The sequence below is a fragment of the Lutjanus erythropterus genome, chromosome 4 (genome assembly GCF_056507025.1).
Source record: "Lutjanus erythropterus isolate fLutEry1 chromosome 4, fLutEry1.hap2, whole genome shotgun sequence".
Lineage (NCBI taxonomy): Eukaryota > Metazoa > Chordata > Actinopteri > Lutjaniformes > Lutjanidae > Lutjanus > Lutjanus erythropterus.
The window spans coordinates 41084031-41104167 of NC_139320.1; the positions used below are offsets into that span (position 1 = coordinate 41084031).

The following is a 20137-nucleotide window of genomic DNA, read 5'->3' on the forward strand; positions in this document are numbered from 1 at the left end:
TCAGCAGTTATACACAGTATTGTTCAGTAACAGTCTTATCTTTCAGGGCCGGTCGGATTTATATCTTTTCCTAAAATCCTCTGGACATTTTCAACATCTGACACTTGACTGCTTTACAAGTGTTTCTCTGAATTCCACGAAACGTATGGCTTAACCTGTCAGAGAAAGCAGACGACGGCGAGTTCTCACGTTGTAAATCTTGATCCAGCCTTCATCCTTAAGAATTTCGACTCACAGTTCGCCTTAGGTGATACAGACTACATTTCCCTCATCCTGAGCCTCTTCTTCACTCGACAACCTAATGAATTTCATTTATGAATTATGTTAACACATCATTTGTCTTTCTTTTAGCAGAGCACAACTATCCTGCCAATGCCAAAGGCGTTCTTTTAACAACAGACGAGACCATGAATGGGTCTGATCTCAGCTGGGTCACCCACAACCTCTCAAACATTCCTCTCCTGTGACTCAGTCGATGTTTGAAACACTGATCCATGGGTTTTCTGGACTCAAAATGATATCACAAATTGTGCATGACTGTACGATATACTTGAGAAGTGTCAGAGTCTCACTATCCAGTGTCACACAAACCAAAATCAAAGCCATGCCACAGGCTTGCTGACATTTCATCCTTGTTACCAGCTGTAAACTACTGTAATTCAAAACAACAAAGGAAGAGCGGTGCTCGTCATGTTAGCCTGTAGATTTGGACCGTCTTTATGGTTCCCTTGTGGTCTCACAAACTGCTTTGCACATCTGTGGACATGTAGCAAAAAGCACTGTGATCCTGGCATGGTCTCTGCTACCTAAGCTGCCAGTATTGATCTGGCTGTCTGCTGAGATTGTTAGCTTTCTCCTCAGAAGTGCTGAGAAACTGGCTGCACGCCTGCAATGTTCTCACCACACATCTTCTCAGAGCCTCATTTCCATCTCCTCTAATCAGAACGAGACATATTGAGAGCATAAGTTGGTTTATCTGCACCCTCTCATTGGACTGTGAATAGCTGGTGTGTGCCCCAGTAAATTAGCATACACATGTTCCTCCCTGACAAGCACCAGTCCGTGGTGGAATGAGAGTTTGTGTGTGTGTGTGCTCTAGACAGAGGCTGGGAAAGGCAGATAGCGCCTGCTGTTTGTTCAATTTGCTTGACTTCAGATCAGATGGTGACTGGACTGTGACACAGGCAATCACAGAAAAATGAACATAATCATTACCTTGAAGTCATTACTAAACTGCTGTGTGCAAAGTACCTTGTCTGCATGTTTCTAAACAACAACCAGAGAAGAGCTATGGAGCAATTATGTGTTAGTTTTTGTAATTTGAGCGCTATAGTTCAGGCTCCCTAATTAAAAAGTGACTTTGCCTTGAGTTTCCTGGCTATGATTGGGTTTTTTGAGTAATCTGATTATATTTTATGTATGTGAACAGCTTATTCTGTTGTTTTTCGGAACACATGCAACAGATCTGGAATAATGCTATATTTAAAAAGAGAGTGTCCAAGAAGTATAAGAGTATTCAATTTTAGGTCAGACTGCAAGATATTCCATGAGATCAGGGTTCCAATGCAACATGCTAGGATAAAGATCAAAATCAGTATAAGCTACTAAAGCACACGTAAATGCACTCAACAAGTGGAATTCCTTAGAAACATTTATAAATGAACCTGACAAGAAACTATATATTGGCTCTATATTTTTTAGATCACAACATTGGTCAGCCGGTCTGCTACTTTGGAACAACTATTAACTACCACTATCAGATGGATTGCCATTGAATTTTGCGCAATAATTCATAGTCTCCAAACAATAAATCCTACTGACTTTGGTGAACCCCGGACTTTTCATGTAGCACCGTGAGGTTACCATTTGTGGTTCAGAGTAAAATACTTCTATAACTATTTAATGTATTGTCATTGAAATTTGGAGACATTCATGTTCCTCTCAGGATGAATCAAATACCATTGGTGATCCCTTGACTTTTCAAATTCTGTTTTGTGCAATACTTTGATGAATGACTGAACAGCTGTGGAACTAATGACATCAGCCTCTTTATTTTGTGTTAGTGCTAATTAGTAAATCTTAGCTTGCTGGCACAAACAAATCAAACATTATTCCTGTTAAACATCAGCATGTTCAGAATTGTCACTGTGAGCATGGTGATGTTAGCATCCAGCTGAAGGTACAAGTAAGTACAGTAAAGTACAGTAAAAAGCACAGAGCAGTTTGCATAGCTGTAGATTCTTTATCTTTGTTGACTGTTAAGTTAATAAATGATTGTAGGTACATTTTGTGCGACTGGAAGACAAAGACAGCAGTATAAAGTTAGCCTACATCATTTGTGATTCTGCACAAAGCCCCTTTCACATTTATGTGTGGATAAAATTCATACTGAATTATGTTAAATGTTTGCAGAATGCTTGTGTCTGTTTATGAGTCATAAGAAATCATAATAAATTGAGCAACTGAGCAAGAGTCTTGAAAGTAGTAAAGCTGGAAGTCACTGGACTCTAACTCCAGAGTGTATATTTTAGAAGCAGTGGGTTTTTGTTTTCGCAGGCTTAGTTTTACAGACAATTGACAGAGTTATAAAAAGCTGATCAGCTTACAGTGTAGGACTCATAGTCGCTTCTTATTGTCATATAAGTATAATGTTGCATTTGTCTTGCACTTGTGTGGGTTTCAGTATCCCTGCAATCAGCAGACAACCTGCCAGAGCTTTGAGTCTGAGGAGGAGGGGTGGAGGGAAACAACTCACTCCAATGTTTCTCATTTTGACTGTGGTACTTATTTTTGAATGCTATGTTGTGACATATTTCACCTTTAAAGCCAACTTTAGTGTACAGAAATTGACATCTGCATTGCCTTTAACTACCTTTTCCTTAAGCATTTTTCCTTAAACAAAGTGATTTCATTAATATGTTTTTATTTTAACATATTTGTAATATTTCTACTGCTCATGATCTTATGTTATAAAATTGCACAAGGCATAATATAGATATATCATGAGCCCCAGTGTAAATACTGTATATTGGACGTATTTACATATCTCTGTGTAACAAACACATATTGAGAGTTGGTCTTTCTCTTTCAACTTAAGCGCCCAGTGATAAAGAAAATATGCCAATAGAAATATGTATGTGCATATTCTTCAACAGCTGCTCTATTGTCTACTGTTTTTTTTAAGTAGAGGTCAGGAAAAAGCCATGAAGCATGAAGCAATAATTACTTGCTTGCGTGAAGTAATAATTGCCAAACCAAGGCGCATTTAGTGTTTGCTCATTTGTTTTGACCATAACACAGCTTGAGAGAAGAAAGAGATTAATAGGTGTGCCTTGTGCGAGCTGAAAGCTGGGTGTCATCACATCAAAGAGTGTGAAGGTTATACATCAATGGTGGATCTGTTCCTCTCTCTGGATCTCTAATTAAAAAATTGCAGAATTCCCCTTGGCTCGCATTAATGGCACAAACAGCCTTGAGGAATTCACCAGGCATGTTGTCAGGCGCTGAGGGCACAGGTGACATGAGGGTGATAAACAACTATCAAGCCTTTACGTCTCTAATGTTACTAACAAGGACGGTTACATTTTAAATACAGAGCAACAATGACACAAACAAGTCTTAGAGTCATGAGTCAAGTAGTTCTGGTGACATTTTCCGGGTGAAAACAGTTACCACCGCTTTGGAAGACATCTCATTCAAGTATAACAGCTCAAGTGAAATTATTTTTGCGCCTGGAAAGTCAGACTTTGTTGATGAAGCAGCTCCAGAAAACATTGCTGGGAGGGATGACAGATTAGAGACTTGGTTTTTTGGTCTCTAGGTTTGGGGAAAGAATTGTTCACATTAACATATTGATGGAATTTTCGAAGATTATACAAAAAACATATGTGAATTCAGTTTGAGGGCTCTTTCCTTTTCCCTTTGAATTTGTGTGTGTGTGTGTGAGAGAGAGATGGAGTGTGTGTGTGTGTGTGTGTTTAGAGCACATGTGTCTGATTAAGTGAATCTAAGAGCAGGGAAAGGTAGCATCATTGTAGTTTGTCATTAATGTGCCACAGCCTTGAAATGAGGTCTGAATTATCTGCTCCACTGCCTTCTAAACTCATCTGCCATAGCAGAAAAAATGTCCACTTTCTCTTCTACATGATTTTTTTTTCCATTCTTTTATCTCTTTTCCTCTTTGTACTGGGGGTGGTGATTTTTCTCAGATAAGACCAGAGAAAGCATCAGAAATCACAGGGTTTCCATGGGTGCTAGAAAACATTGAAAACACTTGGATTTTCATGTAGTGGTTTCAGATTTTGAAAAGTGCTTGAAATGGCTTGACTGTAATTGCATTAAGTTCATAATAAAACACTACCTGATTGAATAGTTACTTTTTAGGTAAAAAAAAATCAAACATATGAATGTAGTCAGGTTGTATAGAATGTCAGATCTATTTGCAGACTGGTGACACATTCTGAATCATGAAACTCTGTTCTCATTTAGCTTGTCACCCTTTTGTAGAATGCGAATCATAGTTGTTTATAGCACAGTAACATCTGATTTAATGTGATGAAGAGGTGCAAAAAGCACACGTTGAAAATGCTTGAAAATTGCTTGGAAAAGGTGTGGGAATTTCGCCTATGGAGTGTGTTTGGTTTAAATAGAGCAATATTTGGCTTATATAACAACAGTTTCCCATTGAAAAAGGCTGTCTGATAGCAAGGTAAAGTGCTGAAAATACTCTAAATATGGCGTACACTTAAAGTGATATTGATTTGTTCAGGTGGACATTTTTTAAGTGGCTAAAATACTGTTTTCTGCTGACCCTGTCCATAGCAGTACACTGCCTAATTTCCATGCTGGTACTGTCTGCTTCTCCAAACTGGGGGTATGCTGACCAGCATTTTTTATGGGTAATGCACTGATTATCGGTAAATTCCTCATACAACCCCACTTCATATAATCCAAACTATTCCTTTAACTGTCATTACTGAGTCAAATCGTACAGAAATCTCCTGGCATTGGAGTGGAGTGAAGGGCACAATACTTTCAAGAAGCAGTTTTTATACTGAGAAGTCACAGAAGGTCACTTGTCTGTCGGCTGTGGTGGTGTAGACGCTGACAAGCTGCTTATGAGTCATGACCATGAGCTGCAGACGCCGGATCTGAGTGATACATAACAAGCATCCAGGAGCTGCTCACCTTGGCTACAGCACTTTAAATCCTTGAGAGACGTAATTTTTCTCACTTAAGAAAAGTCTCACTCTCTTCCCGCTCCCCTCTCCTTCAATCCTTCAATCTGTCCCTCTTTGGGCGGAAAAAGTATCCCAGTGTCATGGAGATTGACATCTGGGCCTTTGGCAGCTTGGAGGATGCTTGCCTCAGCTCCACGGGGATGTCAGAGCAAGTTCAGACTCCTCGCAAGGTTTGAACTTACTTGACATCAGTGTTGTTAAACAAAGCTGAGAAGGAAAGTTTCAAGTAGGAATAACATTTTGTGTTACGTAATGTAAAGGTGTGGGAACGAGATATCCTGTGGAAAGTGTTTCACAATAGCCCCTCTTTCAATTTAACACGCTCACCGGGTATAAAACTGCCCTGAAAGCAGCTGTGACGACTGCAGTGTGAGCTGCTAACTCACTGAACTTGTGTGCGATTGTTCAGTTCCAAGCAGACTCAAGTGACCATGCAATATTTAGCGCCCTTCAAGCCAATCAGCACTATTTGTCCTGGAACTGTCTCACTTGTTTTCCTTTTTGTGGTTGGTTGCTGATGCCCTCCAAGCAAATCTATCAGTAAGTGAGTTGACACGTATTTCTTCCTTGACATTTGCACTTTCATTTAACCACAATAAACCAATCATACGTCAAGAGATGAGTCACATTTCAGCTTTTAGGATTGATGTGCATGTATTTACTGTGGGTTTTGTAACCAGCGAGACTGTGTTTGGGAAGAGATACAATACACACATACTGCAGCTTAACTGTCAACAACAGAATCCTGTGTATGTTCATTCATTCTCAAACTGGCACGTCTGATCAGAGTGGTTATCTGTTTGTCATTGCACTGACGTTTCCTCCAGCTGGAGGAATGAGCAATGAATCTGTGACTGTACAGGACATCAGAGGGTTCTGTGGAAAATATCTGCAAGATCGGTTGATGTTCACATTTGTTCAAGTTTGCTTTTCACTGCAGTTCACCCATGGGAACTAATATAGTCCTAATTATTGCAGTTTGTCAGTATCATGCCCAGAAGCTTAAATAGCTGTTGAAAGAATAATAGCAGTGTGTGAAGTTTAACCTCTCTTGATCTTTCTTCCACTCACTCTTTCAGTAACACAAACTTTTGAAAAACATATGTCTAGGATTTTCCACTATGTAAGCCATTCATTCTTAGGAGACTTTATTTTTAAACTGGTTGATGAGTTGTGTATTAATCCTTTACAGATCAAGTTATAGGCAGTTAATGAAAACATGAAAAGCCCTTTTTCATTGCCAGATTATTAGAAGGCTTGGTGGTGTGACCTAAAATATACACAGTAATGATACATATCATGGTATATAAAATTTTCCCTCTTAAGTGATTTATATTATTGTACATGACTGTGGTACAGTAATTATTTCATGCCCAGAGTTAAAGGTAGCAATTAGCTATTAATATACTTTACAGTGGCTATGGAGGCAGAGTTTCATTCATGGTAAAGTTGACAGCCAATCGGTCTGCAGAATAGATGCCAAGTGTGTGTGCATGCGTGAGTGCGAGTGTCATTTGCTCCACTTTCTCACAACAGCTGCAGCACAACTTAGTGATTTGTGAGTGGTTTTGTTTTTATACACTGAATCCAGTGTTCTTCTTGTCTTTAAAAAGTAATTTGGGAAGTATGCTTAATTGCTTTCTTGCCAAGAGTTTGATGAGAACATCAATACCACTCTCATGTACGGCAAATATTAAAGTTCCCATGATATCAAGATTGAAGTCTGAAAGTGCTTTAATCACGTCACTCTATACGTCATGTATACGTCAGTGTCTGGCCCAGCTATGAGAGAAAAGTTGTTTTGTAAATATTCTCCAGTTTTAATGGCACTTCAGAGTTTGTCTTTTTCTGGAAATTATTAAAACCTGTTCATGACTCATACTGCACTTGGAGGCAAACACTAAATTTGTGTCCAATGAGACACTTTATTGCTTATGACGCTGCAGAGCAGGGAAGGAGAATACATCCGTTTATTGAAGTGGACTGGAGTGGCTCTGGGGGCCTCACTGTACAAAAGCACAACCTCATAACTTTATTCGCTGATTTGGATGAAACTGAATGATATTTTATAGAGAAAATATTTACTGGGTTCCCCTCTGATGTCCCCCGGCTGCTCAGCTTCACGTCTGAGTTATTTAAATTTCCTGATGGACAGATGACTTAACATATGGCGCTGTTGGCTACTGTGAACATCATTCAATGTCTGTGACAAGGGCCTCCATAGGTGTCTGCTTTTTTTTATAGGAAACACATAAGCAATAAAGAGAACTTTAAGCTACAGCCAGCTGCCGTTTATCTTAGATTAGCATAAAGACTGGAGGCAGGGGGAAACAGCTAGCCTGGCTCTCTCTGTTTACAAAAAACAGTTGTGAAAATGACAAGTTGTGGTTTTGCAGGTTATTTTGTGGCCAGTAGCAGTAAATTTCTGGGGTCTTGTCCAGGAAGTTGCTGCTAATAGTGAGCAGTGGTAGGCAGATTTTGCTAGTCTTTATGCTAATAATAAGCTAAGCTAACTGGAAAGTAAATAAGCATGTTTCCTGAAATGAGGCTGAATAGTTTAGGTGGACCCATGTCTTCACACAGATATGGTGTGTAAAATGTAAAGAACTGGTGAGACAGGGTGTTTATAATGGTTTTCATATTAAAGCGATGCAAAAATTGCTTATTGATATTTGAGTTGTTTTTTATTATCTTTACTGGCAGATAGACTGTTTCCTTACTCACACAGTATGTTATTCATGTCTTAGCTGAATCATCTCTCAAGGGCTCTGTGGTTAAATACGGCTGTTGCCTCAAAAGATTTTTGTGCAGCTATTTTTTTAGTTATAGACTAAAAACATTTCTCCACTTTGACTTTGTCCTTTTCTTCTTCTCTGCGGCAGTGTGTGCTCACTATGTGTATGTATTATCTCAAGGCCTGATTAAAACTCCATTAGTCATGCAGAAAACAAAGAAAGTGTAATCAAAATGGAAATTAGTGTAATGGTGCTGTGGAAACAGATGAAGCGGACAGACTTGCTTCTGCTGAAAAAGGCTTTTTTTCAAAGACTTATTTTGTACCGTTTATCCTCTTTTGTTTGTCTTCAGTAATGGTGAAGACTATTGAGTCCAGGTCCACAATGATGAAGACGCGCTTAAGATAGTGCCATGGGTTATATACACTCTTAGAAATAAGGGTTCCAAAAAGGTTCATCCTGAAAGACTGAGGTTCTACCTAGAACCATTAGCTCCTGAAGAATCCTTTTTTTGAAGAAAGAGTTAGTCAAGAGTTCTAAAGGTTCCATCAAGAACCCTTTTAATACAAAAAATCCTTTTTGAAAGAAAAAGTTCTTTAAGGATTGTTGAATTCCTCTTTCATCAAGGGTTATTTGTACCATAATATAAAAGTGTTTGTGGTAGAACCTCCCAGTTGGGTTGTAGAATAAAACCTTGGATTATAAGAGGGTTCTCAGCTGAATCCCCCCAGGTGGGTTTTAGATAAAACCTTTGGAACAGACCCCCCTTGGAACAGTTCTGATTAAGCCTTTAGAATATTAAAGTGTTCTTTGTAGAACCCAAAGGTGGAAACGTTCTTGATAGAGTCCCGTACCCCTCATAGAGGGTTTTGTGGGAAATCTTCCACAAATTGTTCTATGTATAACCCTGTTTGTTGGATTCTGGGTAGAACTCTCTGGGGGTCCTTTTCAACCAAATTAGGTCTGGTTCTAGAACCGGTTCCATTCAAAATTCTTGGAATCCTGGTGCTATCTAATGAACCTGTCCACCAGTTTTGAGTGGAACCAAAGATTTCATCACTTTGGTTCCCATTGAAAACCTACTATTCTTTGGTTCCAGCTGGGAACCAACTTTTCAGCTTCCAAACTAATGTATTTTTGGTGGAAGTGCTCAGAATGGTTCAAAATTAGGTGCTTGAACCTAAACAGGTCCAGTTCCATGTTAGTAAAGAAGGCCTGTGAAAGGGCTCAGAGTGGAACCTTTATAAAAGGTCTTACCAGGAACCAAAAAGGGTCATCCTGTGGGGACAAGCCAAAGAACCCTTTATGGTTAAAGTAGGCAACTTTATTCTAGGAGTTTGTTCAGGAGCAGGGACCTCATTTAAATGTTCAGCTTGCAGACTGAGGGCTACAAATGAAAGAAGTGAAATGTTGTTGGCTTTGCAGCACAATTAGCATTCTTGTTGGCTGTTCATATTTTCTCTCTGTCATCAGACAAAAAGTAAACAGATGTTAGGGAGGAACGTTTTCCAAGAAACCAATTTAATCATTGAAATTGCTCGGGGTCGTGTTAGAGAAATATGCCGCCGCCTCTCTGATCAGGCTGTGTGAAGGAACTTGTCCTACAGCAAACAATCAGTCAGTCCTGTTAACAAGCCCCAGAGTCAGACTCCCCACACTCATCATTTTAAGGCCATCCATCACTTCTACAGGCTGCCAGGACCGGAGCGCTGCTGCCAATACATGACAAGATAACAATGAGACAACGGCTCCAGATTCTACGCTCACATCTATTAAGAGCTCCAAGCGTTTGTCAGACTAAACAACCTCGACTACAGGGGCAATAAGTTAGACATCAGGTTTATTGTCATGTCAGGTCGTACGGGAGTTCACACAACCACAGTGCTGCGAACACCCATTCAAGTCAAATCTAGTCATAATTTATGACTACAGTATAGAAACAGGGCCAAGAGTCTGCATGGTGCCCTGTGGATTGATCCATAAAGAAAGACCTGTGACCCAGAAAAGAGGACATGCTCTCATGTTTGAGGACGGCTTGGGGGCAGGACTTATAGTCGGGGGCCCAGGAGGAATGACTGGAGGGGGGATGGGGGCAGGCCTGCCTTTGTATCTTTTTGGTAAGCAGTCAAGTTATCTGCACATGTGCCCCATTAATTAGCCAACAGGGGAGCTGGGGCTGGGTGCAGTATTGTGGGTAAAAGGGGATAGTGAGACAACATTGAGGTCCCGACTTTGTATCCTGATGCCCCAGGGGCAGCTGGGTACAGCACCTGTTAATGACCTCTGAAGTGGTCTCTAATTGGGCCAGTGACCATGGACCACCCAGGGAATCAGGCAGGAGCCCACACGAAGACATAATGAGAATACATAATACAAAAGGCTTTAGGGAAAAATAGATCACATGCATTTTTTGGGGGGAATTGTATCCTAATAGTACTATTTATATTAACTAAATTTATTATTAGTTCTGATGAGCACTTTACCATTTTCTAAGTTTGAGAAATTGATCTTCACCTAAAGTCCACTTACTGTCTTTTTCAGGAGCTAAAAATGTAAAATCCACATGAAACTATTAAATACTCAACATAGGCTAATGAGAAGGTGAATTTGAAGGAGTCTGAGTATTCAATTGTTTTCCACACACAGTCTGTGCCTGTGCCTATTTGGAAAATCGTATATCATTCCCCATATCCCTGGGGGTACATGTACTCCAGCTTGGGAATGTAGACAATGAAGACAATCTCTGTGCCTACTGAGAAAACTCCAGCTGCTCATAAAAACTAAGATGTGGTTGAAAGTCACGAAATAAGGCAGTAAGTCGTTGCTGTCCAGTGAAAACCATGTATCTCGATATTTGGCAAACTGAAGGATTAAAGGACCAGTGTGTAGGATTTAGTGGCATTGAGCAGGGAGCTTGCAGATTGTAAAGACCTTGCGTCACCCTCCCCTTCCAAGCATGTAGGAGAAATCAGCAAAGGAATATAAGAGGCAGTGAAACTTTAGTTTGTCTGTTCTGGGCTACAGTAGAAATATGGCAGTGGAGCGTGGTGACCATCAGTGTCATTTGCACTGGGGACACTTTTTGAAATGGCAATTTTTTTCCCTGTCACATTTGAAAGCATAATTTGTTAACAAACAAATGAGAATGCCTTGAAAATTGTTTATTTGCACAAAAAGAAAACATACTGAGTCATGATTTGCTGAATTTGACTCATGAACTTCATGAACGTTAACTGCGTACTGTTTCTCTAATGTTAATGTATGCAGCATTGAAACAACAAGGCAGTTTATCTTAATGTCTAAAGGCAAGGTTCGTGCGGTGATATTGGACGTTGTTATCGCTGGTTGACTGACATGCACTGGAGCTTTTTGCTGTAGATATTGATATTGGTATTTATCGATTGATATGATGCTGCAACTGTTGATGTGATGGATGACTGTTACTTGTGCATTTGGTGTAGATTTGCATTGAGTATATTTACATTGTCGATAAATTGAAGACCTTACAAGACCACTGTAAATAAACACTCATTTGGGTAGCTAATAATGCATTTGTAAAAATCTGAAAAGGTTGTTCTTACCCCATGAAAAGTTGAGTCAAGACAGTTACCATTTATATTCAGTGTCACGGATGAATTATCTTTCTCCATTCAGGTTAATATTTATTCAATGTTTCAGTGAGACTATTATATGTAGTGAAGTCAAGAGTCAAATTATTGTTTAAGCATTGGAAGACATCAAAAACCTTTTGTATTTGATTGGGGTTGCACATGGTTGTTAGTGGTAGTGTATGAAAAAGAAATACAAAAGACTCATCCTTTTTTATATTTGTATTTTGATGCTTATTAAGGCCTATAATTGTCAGTGCCAAACTACTTGTTGCAGATGTTGCTGCTGTGTTTTATTTGTCTCTTTTGAACAGATTGATATAGGCCTGTATCTGACTGGTGTCGTGCTGTACGTGTCAGACAGTTCATCAGACTCAGCTTGACATCTGCGTTTCTTCACGTCCGACCTGTTCTCATCTTGTGTGTTATGTGTATCATCACATTCATTCATGTGCATGACTGAGTAACCTACAAGGTTGTTTCTGCATGACTCAGAGGCTCTGCTCTCCTGTAGTGTTGTCACTCAGACGTTGCTGTTTGGATAAACAGACAGGCAGAGAAGTGCCAGATAATGGGCTCGGCCCAGCACGAGGCCCTTTAACTGTCACATTAATTGCAACACTACAGGAGCAGTAGGGGGGACATGATCACTGCATTTTTGAGTGTCTATTTTTTGTTTACTATTATTAATGAGTCCAAAACTGTTGTGAAGTGAAATTTTGTATTATCACTGTGTTTGAAAAGTCTGCGTAGATTTTCGCTGTCAGTTCTCTAATGGTGGGAGGGGCTGATGAAATGACGGGTCACCCTCTTCTTCACACTCCGGTGATCTAAAGCACTCTCCAATGAACGATTCTGTCTGCCCGTCTGCTATTTATCAGAAGTGATGCCAGATCTCATTGAGGAAACAGATACTTCCGACAGACTGCCACTCAGTTGGCTAAAGGGGTTGGATGCTCCTTGATTAAGATTCCTCTCACCCCCCACCCCGACCACCCGGCCCAAATTAACCCCTTGTCAGTGGGCCACAAAGAGAATGGGCATGGCTGAGTCTGATTTATTTCACACAGAGCCATCATAAGGCCACAGTTGGCCTCCCGTCTCCCCCAGTAAGCCATACATGCCGCGGCCTCTCTTTTACTCACCTCCCCCCGCTGTCCCGCCCTCACACCTCCTGTCGCGCACACTCAACCTGTCACTCTGAAGAAGACACAGGCACAAAGACAGGCCCAAATCAAAAGGCGCTGATTAGCAATTAATGGTGCATCACTGTATTTGCATCAGGAGTGTGTGCACAGTGTGTGTGTGCATGTGGAGTGGCGTTGTCAATCATGCGGAGTGTGCCCCGGCCCGCCCTCCTCTGTCCTGCCCATGTGCTCCCCGAGGGGTGCAGCTACTTATGGCTATTGATACGGGAGAGATGACTCTGTTTTACACCCACACACTTACACTTAAACCCAACACAGGACAGCAGAACAACCTCCTGCTGAGACCAGACTGCATCAACACGTCATTCTGATGGATCTATACCAAACTACTGACTGACGCGTGTCTGAATTTATCATCTCGTTTACCCCAGACACAACTGTTTGGATCGTGGATGCTTGCTTGTTTACTGCAATGTGGGTGTTCAGATTCTGCAGTTTACAAGGATGGAGTCCGGCACTTGTTTGTGTGTTCGCTCTCTGCTTGTGTCAAGGATGCAGAGGGCTGGAGGTTTGGACCGTGGGTGGGGAAAGTGGGCAGAATGCGTCTGGGTTCTCAGTCCCTGTGGTGTTATTGTTGACAGAGACGGCAGTCGCTCAGGAAGGGGCCAGCGAAGGGGCAACACCAGCTCCCACCACCGAACACGAGGATGACAACTCTTTGGGCTACACAGGTACTGCTGCTGCTTTCCCGTGATTCATGTGGCCTTGCATACACACATACATACATCCATACATCCATACACACATACATCCATACATACATACAAAACCCCTGGGAAATGTCAAGTTGGTCCAAGATGGAGAAATAACTTTGGGTTAGGGCTGGGATATATTGCTTAAAAAGTTATCCAGATAAAATGCTTCATTTCAGTCCGTCCATAATTACTGAACATTTTTAATTACCTATTTTTAAAGAAGATCGGGAGAAAAAAATTAATTCAGCTATTTTATCTTGAATTTAACCACTTCATTTATCAAGGCACACAGGTAATAGACTTAATAGAGTGTCTGTTTGCACCCAGGAGAGAATAGGCACAGGGCAGTTCTTCAGTTATTCACACCCGCCTTCCTTAGTTCAGTTTTAATGAACAACAGATTCTCTGTAGAGAAGAGGTTGTGATTGAAGATGGATTAAGCAAGGAATTTTCCTGTTAGAGTGGGATTTGAGTCCTATCCCAGGACCATGAAATTGTAAGTATTAACATTAGTTTTTAGACTTAGTTAGCTTATTATCTGCGTTTTTTTGAATTATTATTTTCAATTTTCAGTTGCAAGTAGTTAGATTTAGGCAACAAAACTACTTGCTTAGGTTTAGGCAACAGAACTATTTGGTTTGATTCAAGCAACAAAAGTTTTAGGCAACAAAAGTATTTTGTCTGGTTCAGGCCACAGAACTACTTGGTTGATTTAAGCAACAAAACTGTTTGATTAGGTTCGTCTTTGCCATGTGGGTGTAAATATGGACACACTGGCTATTTACATGGAGGCTACGGACACCTGGGTGCTTGCCCCTACCCTGCTAGGCTTTATACACCCTGGGTGCAAATAGTGTCTGCTTGCACTTCATGGAGTTTTAAAAAACTGCCATACTGGTGAGCTGACCTGTCCATTTTTTAAAACAGTGTTCTCACTGTCTGCACTTATTTTCTCATTCCACACTCTTCCTGTTGTGGTGTCATGAGTTGATGATGCAACTGGACAACACACCTGTTAAATTATTTGTGTTTCACGACATTATTCCATTATCAAAGGGTATGATAGGCTGATAGACTGTTAATGAGACAGGGCATGTTTGTTATGCACTTTCATGGCAGATTGCATTTAATGCATTTAAGTGAAACCAGTGAACAGGAACAATTTTCTGATTGCTATTGATGAAGTGCCTATGCTGATACATATTGCTTTGCTATTGTTTTATTGCCCAGGCCTATTTTGGCTTATTTAGTATATTTGATCAATTTCTGGCACTGAAAGAGTTAGACTTCTTCATGAGCAACTTTATTTCACATATAATCAAAGACCATGTGTTGCCTGTCACACCAGATATACAAACCTGTTACTGTATATTGACAATAGTAATCAAAGGGATTACAAAATGCACTTGGGGAGCCAATTATTTACATTTTTCAAACAGAATTTCCCCCACAGATGAAAGGTCTTTAGACAGTATAAATAAGCTCTCCATGTTTCCATGGCAAATATATATTCAAACATGATCTGGCACTAAGAGCTTCTCAGTTTTGAGTGTTGAAAGAGGAGAATTGTGGGAAAAGGAGGCACACAGTGTCTCCTCATGTGCATCGGTTCATGCATTTCATATCTCCCCAGACCACAGAGTTCTGTAGGGAAATGTAGAGCTGTAAATGGGGTCCTCACCTGAGGGACTGACTCACACACACAAGCACACACACAGAGGATTCAGGTCTGGAGAAAATTAGTGATGACGCAAGTGTTTTGGTTGGGTTTTTTTCCCCTAGAGTGAGGGTAAAAAGTGTTCTCAGTATGTTGTCCCAGTGAAGAGACCTACCTCCCAGGTGATTTACTGGACCTCACACAGCTTCAGGATAATGGAAGTCCAAATTAACTGTCAAACCAAATTGAGGTTCATCACTGTGTGTGGTAGCTTAGCTGGCAGCTCTGGAGTTCAGACAATAACCGAAAAAAACCATACAGTTATCATCAGTATCACACTGCGCCTTTTATCAGTGATGCCAAGATATATCAAAAGTTTGAGCCCAAAAACTTTTAGCACAGGAAACTCAATTTAAACTCTGAGTTAGCATATAGTCCAAGTTTTCACAAGACTTGGCCTGCTTTGAATGAGGCTTTAAAGAGGAAAATCATGTCATCTCTGCCTCGCTGCATTTGAGTTCATCTTTAGAATGATAAATCTGTCCGGTGGACAGAGCCAGGAGTTCATCTTTAATCTAGCCATTTAATCCCATCTGTGCATGAAAATGAAGGAAATTGATCTGGCCCAGTCAGTGAATTGGAAATGAGACTAATGTGCCCTAATACCTCAGTCTGCCGCTGATAGAACAAAGTGGGCGGCTGCCAAAGACTCCATTTTCAGGGAGCGTGACTGGATGGAACGTGAGGATAATCTTGACAGCTGCCAGTTTTAGCTTAGGTGAAAATGGAGTGCACCTTCAAGCGTCACAGTGAATGTTCTTTAAGGCGCCTTGTTGTGTTTGATTGTCTTTGCCACAAGATCTTGCTTAATAGAAGGAGGTTAATTAATTTATCAGTAAGTGTCATTGTTCAGCACACACTCACACTCCCACACATGACATTGAAGAAGACCGGTGGTACATCCTTGTCATCCTTCCACCATGACCTGTTGTTTTCCTTCATTAACTCTGTAATGAAAGACAGAAATGAGTAAGAAGTGAAGAACATTGTATCAATGTGACTACAGTAACCTGGCTCTTTTTTATTTCACCTAAAACTACACTGTAAAAAAGCTGAGCATTGTTTAAGTTCAAGGGCACTGCATGTGTTAGATTTTTGAGTTTTTCATCAAACTCAATAAAGATTTGCTAATCTTTTGTTGAGATAATTTACTTTTTTTTTCTTTAGATACTCTTCTTTAGAACTTGAATCTCTGAGTTTTAGAAACTCCCATTTTTTTTTTCAAAAAATCACAATGAGCTGTGAATCTGATTTGTCATTATTTGGGTACTTGACAATTAAATACACTATCAAAAGAAAAAAGTAAAAAAACAAAAGCAAAATTTCAAGGCAGCTTACTGCAATATATTTTTGAGTTTTTATCCCAACTCAAACTCTTAGTTTTAGAAGGTTAGTTTTAGAAACCCCCTAAAAAATGTATTTCAAAAAATATGGAGTAAACTCATTGATATGGAAGTGAATAATGGTTGATATTTTGATTTTTTCAATAAAAACTTTCTAAAACTTCTAAAAAGATTAAAGTTTTCTCAACTAAAGATTAATTTATCAATCAGCAAAACCTTTTACAGTGTGGTTGCAATTGAAAATTACTTAATTGTTAATTAAGTAATTAACCACTATTCACTTTTGCTTATCTGAAGAAGAAAAGTAAAGGGCAGTAAATGTCTTCAAACAGGTTAAGATGGAGGTTAAGATGGGCTTAAAACAAAAAAAAAAATCTATTGCAGTAAGTTGCCTTGACATTTTTAGTTTCCTCAACTTTTTCATTTTTACAGTGTAAAAACAGCTGGCACAGTATTAGGCAATGACACACTAATGTTTTGTGTGGTAGTCACCTGGGACTAATAGAGCCTTCTGTGAATTTTATAAGGAGCCACATGCTGACCTGAAGTTCGCAATACATTAAAAGTGTTTTTTATTGTTCCCTCAAGACTTTGACTCTCAGCCAGCTCTAAATTGTTTCCCGATATCAAAGAGCTTTGCACAGAGCTTCACATTCATAATGAATGAAGACTGACCTGTGTGAAGGCAGTGGATTAGAGAGGCATACTAAACTACTCTTGCGTTTACACTTTGCTAGCCGCTGCTTGGCAGGCAGACACACACAGAGGAGACAGGTCTTTGGTTCTTCTGCCTTGACATGAAAGGCTGAGCGTGACTTCAGAGAGCACATCAGCACTCATATCCTCCCTCTCCACTGACAGCTACCATTGCGTTTGTCACAGATCACAAAGGACGGCAACTTCAGAGAGCTGCTCTATTTGTCAGGTTATGGAAATAAAGATTGGGAGAAAGTGAGGGAATTGAAGGTTGCCGCACTGTCACCACCTGATTGGCTGCAGATTAAAAGATTCCAGGCGAATGTAATGCTGTGTTTTATTCTTCTGTCAAAGTGGTCACCCCTGAATGTCTTCAAGAAGCTATTCATTCTACTGATAAGTGTATAGAAGGGTCACATGAGAGCAAAGTCAAGCATATTTTTGAGCTGTAGAGTCAAGGAGGTTAAGATTCATCAATCACAAATACATCATAGGAAATATCTGTCATTGCACAGTGCAATGCAGGCTCTTATTCCACATTTCTATGGTGAAAATGTGAATGTTGTGCACCTTTCAGTACCATGTGTAAGGATGAAGACAGTGGGTGATTTTGATAACCTGTTCACACACGTGCACACAAGACTAAGAACACTTGAGCCTAATTTGTACCTCTGTGAAAAAAGTGCTTGTCGACGTGTGGTAGGACATGAATGGTAGAACACTGTATCTCAAAAGCAGTTCAGATTCACCTTTATATAATGAGACTGCATTTTTTTCTCCTACAGCTGTGATTAAATGTAGGATTATTCACTGACAAAATCAAACCTGTTCTGCCTTCAGAGGGTAGCAGTGAGTATCGAAAGCATCCACCAGACTGATGGTAGTACCATGATTGATATGCAGCTGAATATACAAAGGTTGAAGAGGTACACACATTGTTTACGCAAATAGTACAGAAATTTGTGTATGAAAAACAGTGTTAAAAAGTAGAAGTACTGATACAACTTCTGTACTCAAGTAAAAGTGGAAAATGTACAGTAATCAAAGTATAAAAGTCGCCCTCTGAGGGACATCTTGCACAGGGGGGAACTTACCATTAGACAATTGCCCTCGGCCCAAAGCTGCCAAGAGCCCCTCTCTGGTTAGAGAGTTTTTGTTGATGTTTTGTAAGGATTTTTTTTTTGTTTATTTTTTGCAAATTACTTGTTTCTAAAAAGTTCATACGCTAAAACGACATGAAAATGTTTAATTCTTGAGGGTTTCAGAGCCTGCCTACTAACTTGGACTGTAACATGATCTTACTATGCCTTTGCAGAAATGATTCAGCAAAACAGCTGCCAACTTACTTAAACACATTGCTAGGCTAAAATACTAAAAGACAATACCCAACGTAGCCACAGCCTGTTCACCCTGCTGCGTCTGCCAAGAGATACAGAAGTATCTACTGCTTTACCAATAGGCAACAGAGTTGCTTCTTTCCTGAGGCCGGGAGACTAATAAATTCATCCTCCACACTCCACCATACATCTGTCATCCATGAAATGCACTACATCAAGAAATCATCTTTTCTAGGTATTACTGTCTCATCCATTTAGGTTGAAATCTATCTTTATGTTAAGAAGGCTGTGTGCAATGATGCAAAAGTAAAAATAACCAATTATTTCCCTCAATATATTAACTAAAGTAACAAGCCTATTTTGAAAATGTTTGAAATGTTATTTGTGTACTTCCCACCACTGTTGATGTATATATGAACAGTACAGACAGTTTGCATGCTCTTTGTGGCATGTCTTTCTATCACACTAGTTCTTTTAAAGATGGGGATCCGTGTCCTTCCTGTGACCCAGGTTAATCATAAATTGTTCTTTGTGTTCAAAGTATTCAACATTTCTCAGGGTTTTCCTAAAGAATATAAACAGGCCTGAGTTGAACTTGACCTCTGGCTGCTATAGTAAGAGCACATACCATCCATGAACTATGAATTCAGAGTGTTGTGTGACAGTTCTGTCAGCTGACACTGTGTCACATGACACATATTCACTGAGGTATACATTAGCCTTAAGCCTTATTTGTACTTCAGTATAAGAATGTGTCATCCAGTATGCCACAAAATTCAATATACAAAATCAATTGTGAGTGTTAGTAAGGGGTGTCAGAAACATTTTACATCTTGTAAGGTCACAGCTGTGGTTGACTGTGACATGGAGGGAAGCTTCAACTGGTAATAACAGGAGGACGGCAAACCATCCAGGAAAACATCCAACAGAATGGTGCAAATGCTTTGGAGATACATGTACAGATGGATTTGAATGGTCAGCAGTGTCGTGTGCTGACACTTTTTCATGAACTATGTTTGTCTGAAGGAAATTACAGTGAGTGTTTGCAAGCGCTGGAATTTCATTTTTTGAAAGCAAAAGAAAAATATATGGCTAAAATTTTGCGCTGATGCTGTTGAGTTTTTGTTATAGATTCATCATTTTTAAACAAAGTTTATTTCTGGATCTTTCTTAATACAATTTTGACAATTCACTGTCTAGACACCTTCATCCTGTCATAACATTCAGAGGGTATACAGCATAGCCTACGGAAGGATAATAAGTAAACAAATAAATCAGAATTAATACACAAGTCTAAAGCATCTACACAACTCAGGAAAATATTACCACCAAATATTGGAGGGTTACAATTTTAGGGTTACCATCTAATCGTCTGTCCACAAACGTGGCATATAATTAATTATCTTTTAAATATTTTAATTTCTTTTGATATTGACCTTGACCCCTGAATTTTAAATGAAATATGACTCTTTGCACTGCATATGAATTACTATTGTCTTGTTCTCATATACAAGCACAGCTGAGCCTGATTTAAAGGTCCAGTATGTACGATTTATGA

At 39.7% G+C, this 20137-nt stretch overlaps 1 protein-coding gene across 3 annotated transcripts in view; it reads left to right on the plus strand.

The window, feature by feature from the left end:
• robo1 (roundabout, axon guidance receptor, homolog 1 (Drosophila)) overlaps positions 1-20137 on the plus strand; it is a 328311-nt gene that overhangs the window by 105716 nt on the left and 202458 nt on the right. For 2 of the 3 annotated variants that reach the window (XM_084718000.1, XM_084717997.1), the window contains exon 3: positions 13373-13462. The exons of the other annotated variant lie outside the window; for it this stretch is intronic. In XM_084718000.1, coding sequence (XP_084574126.1) covers positions 13373-13462 — 90 coding nt within the window. The remainder of the gene's footprint in view (positions 1-13372; positions 13463-20137) is intronic. 3 annotated transcript variants of the gene reach the window in all.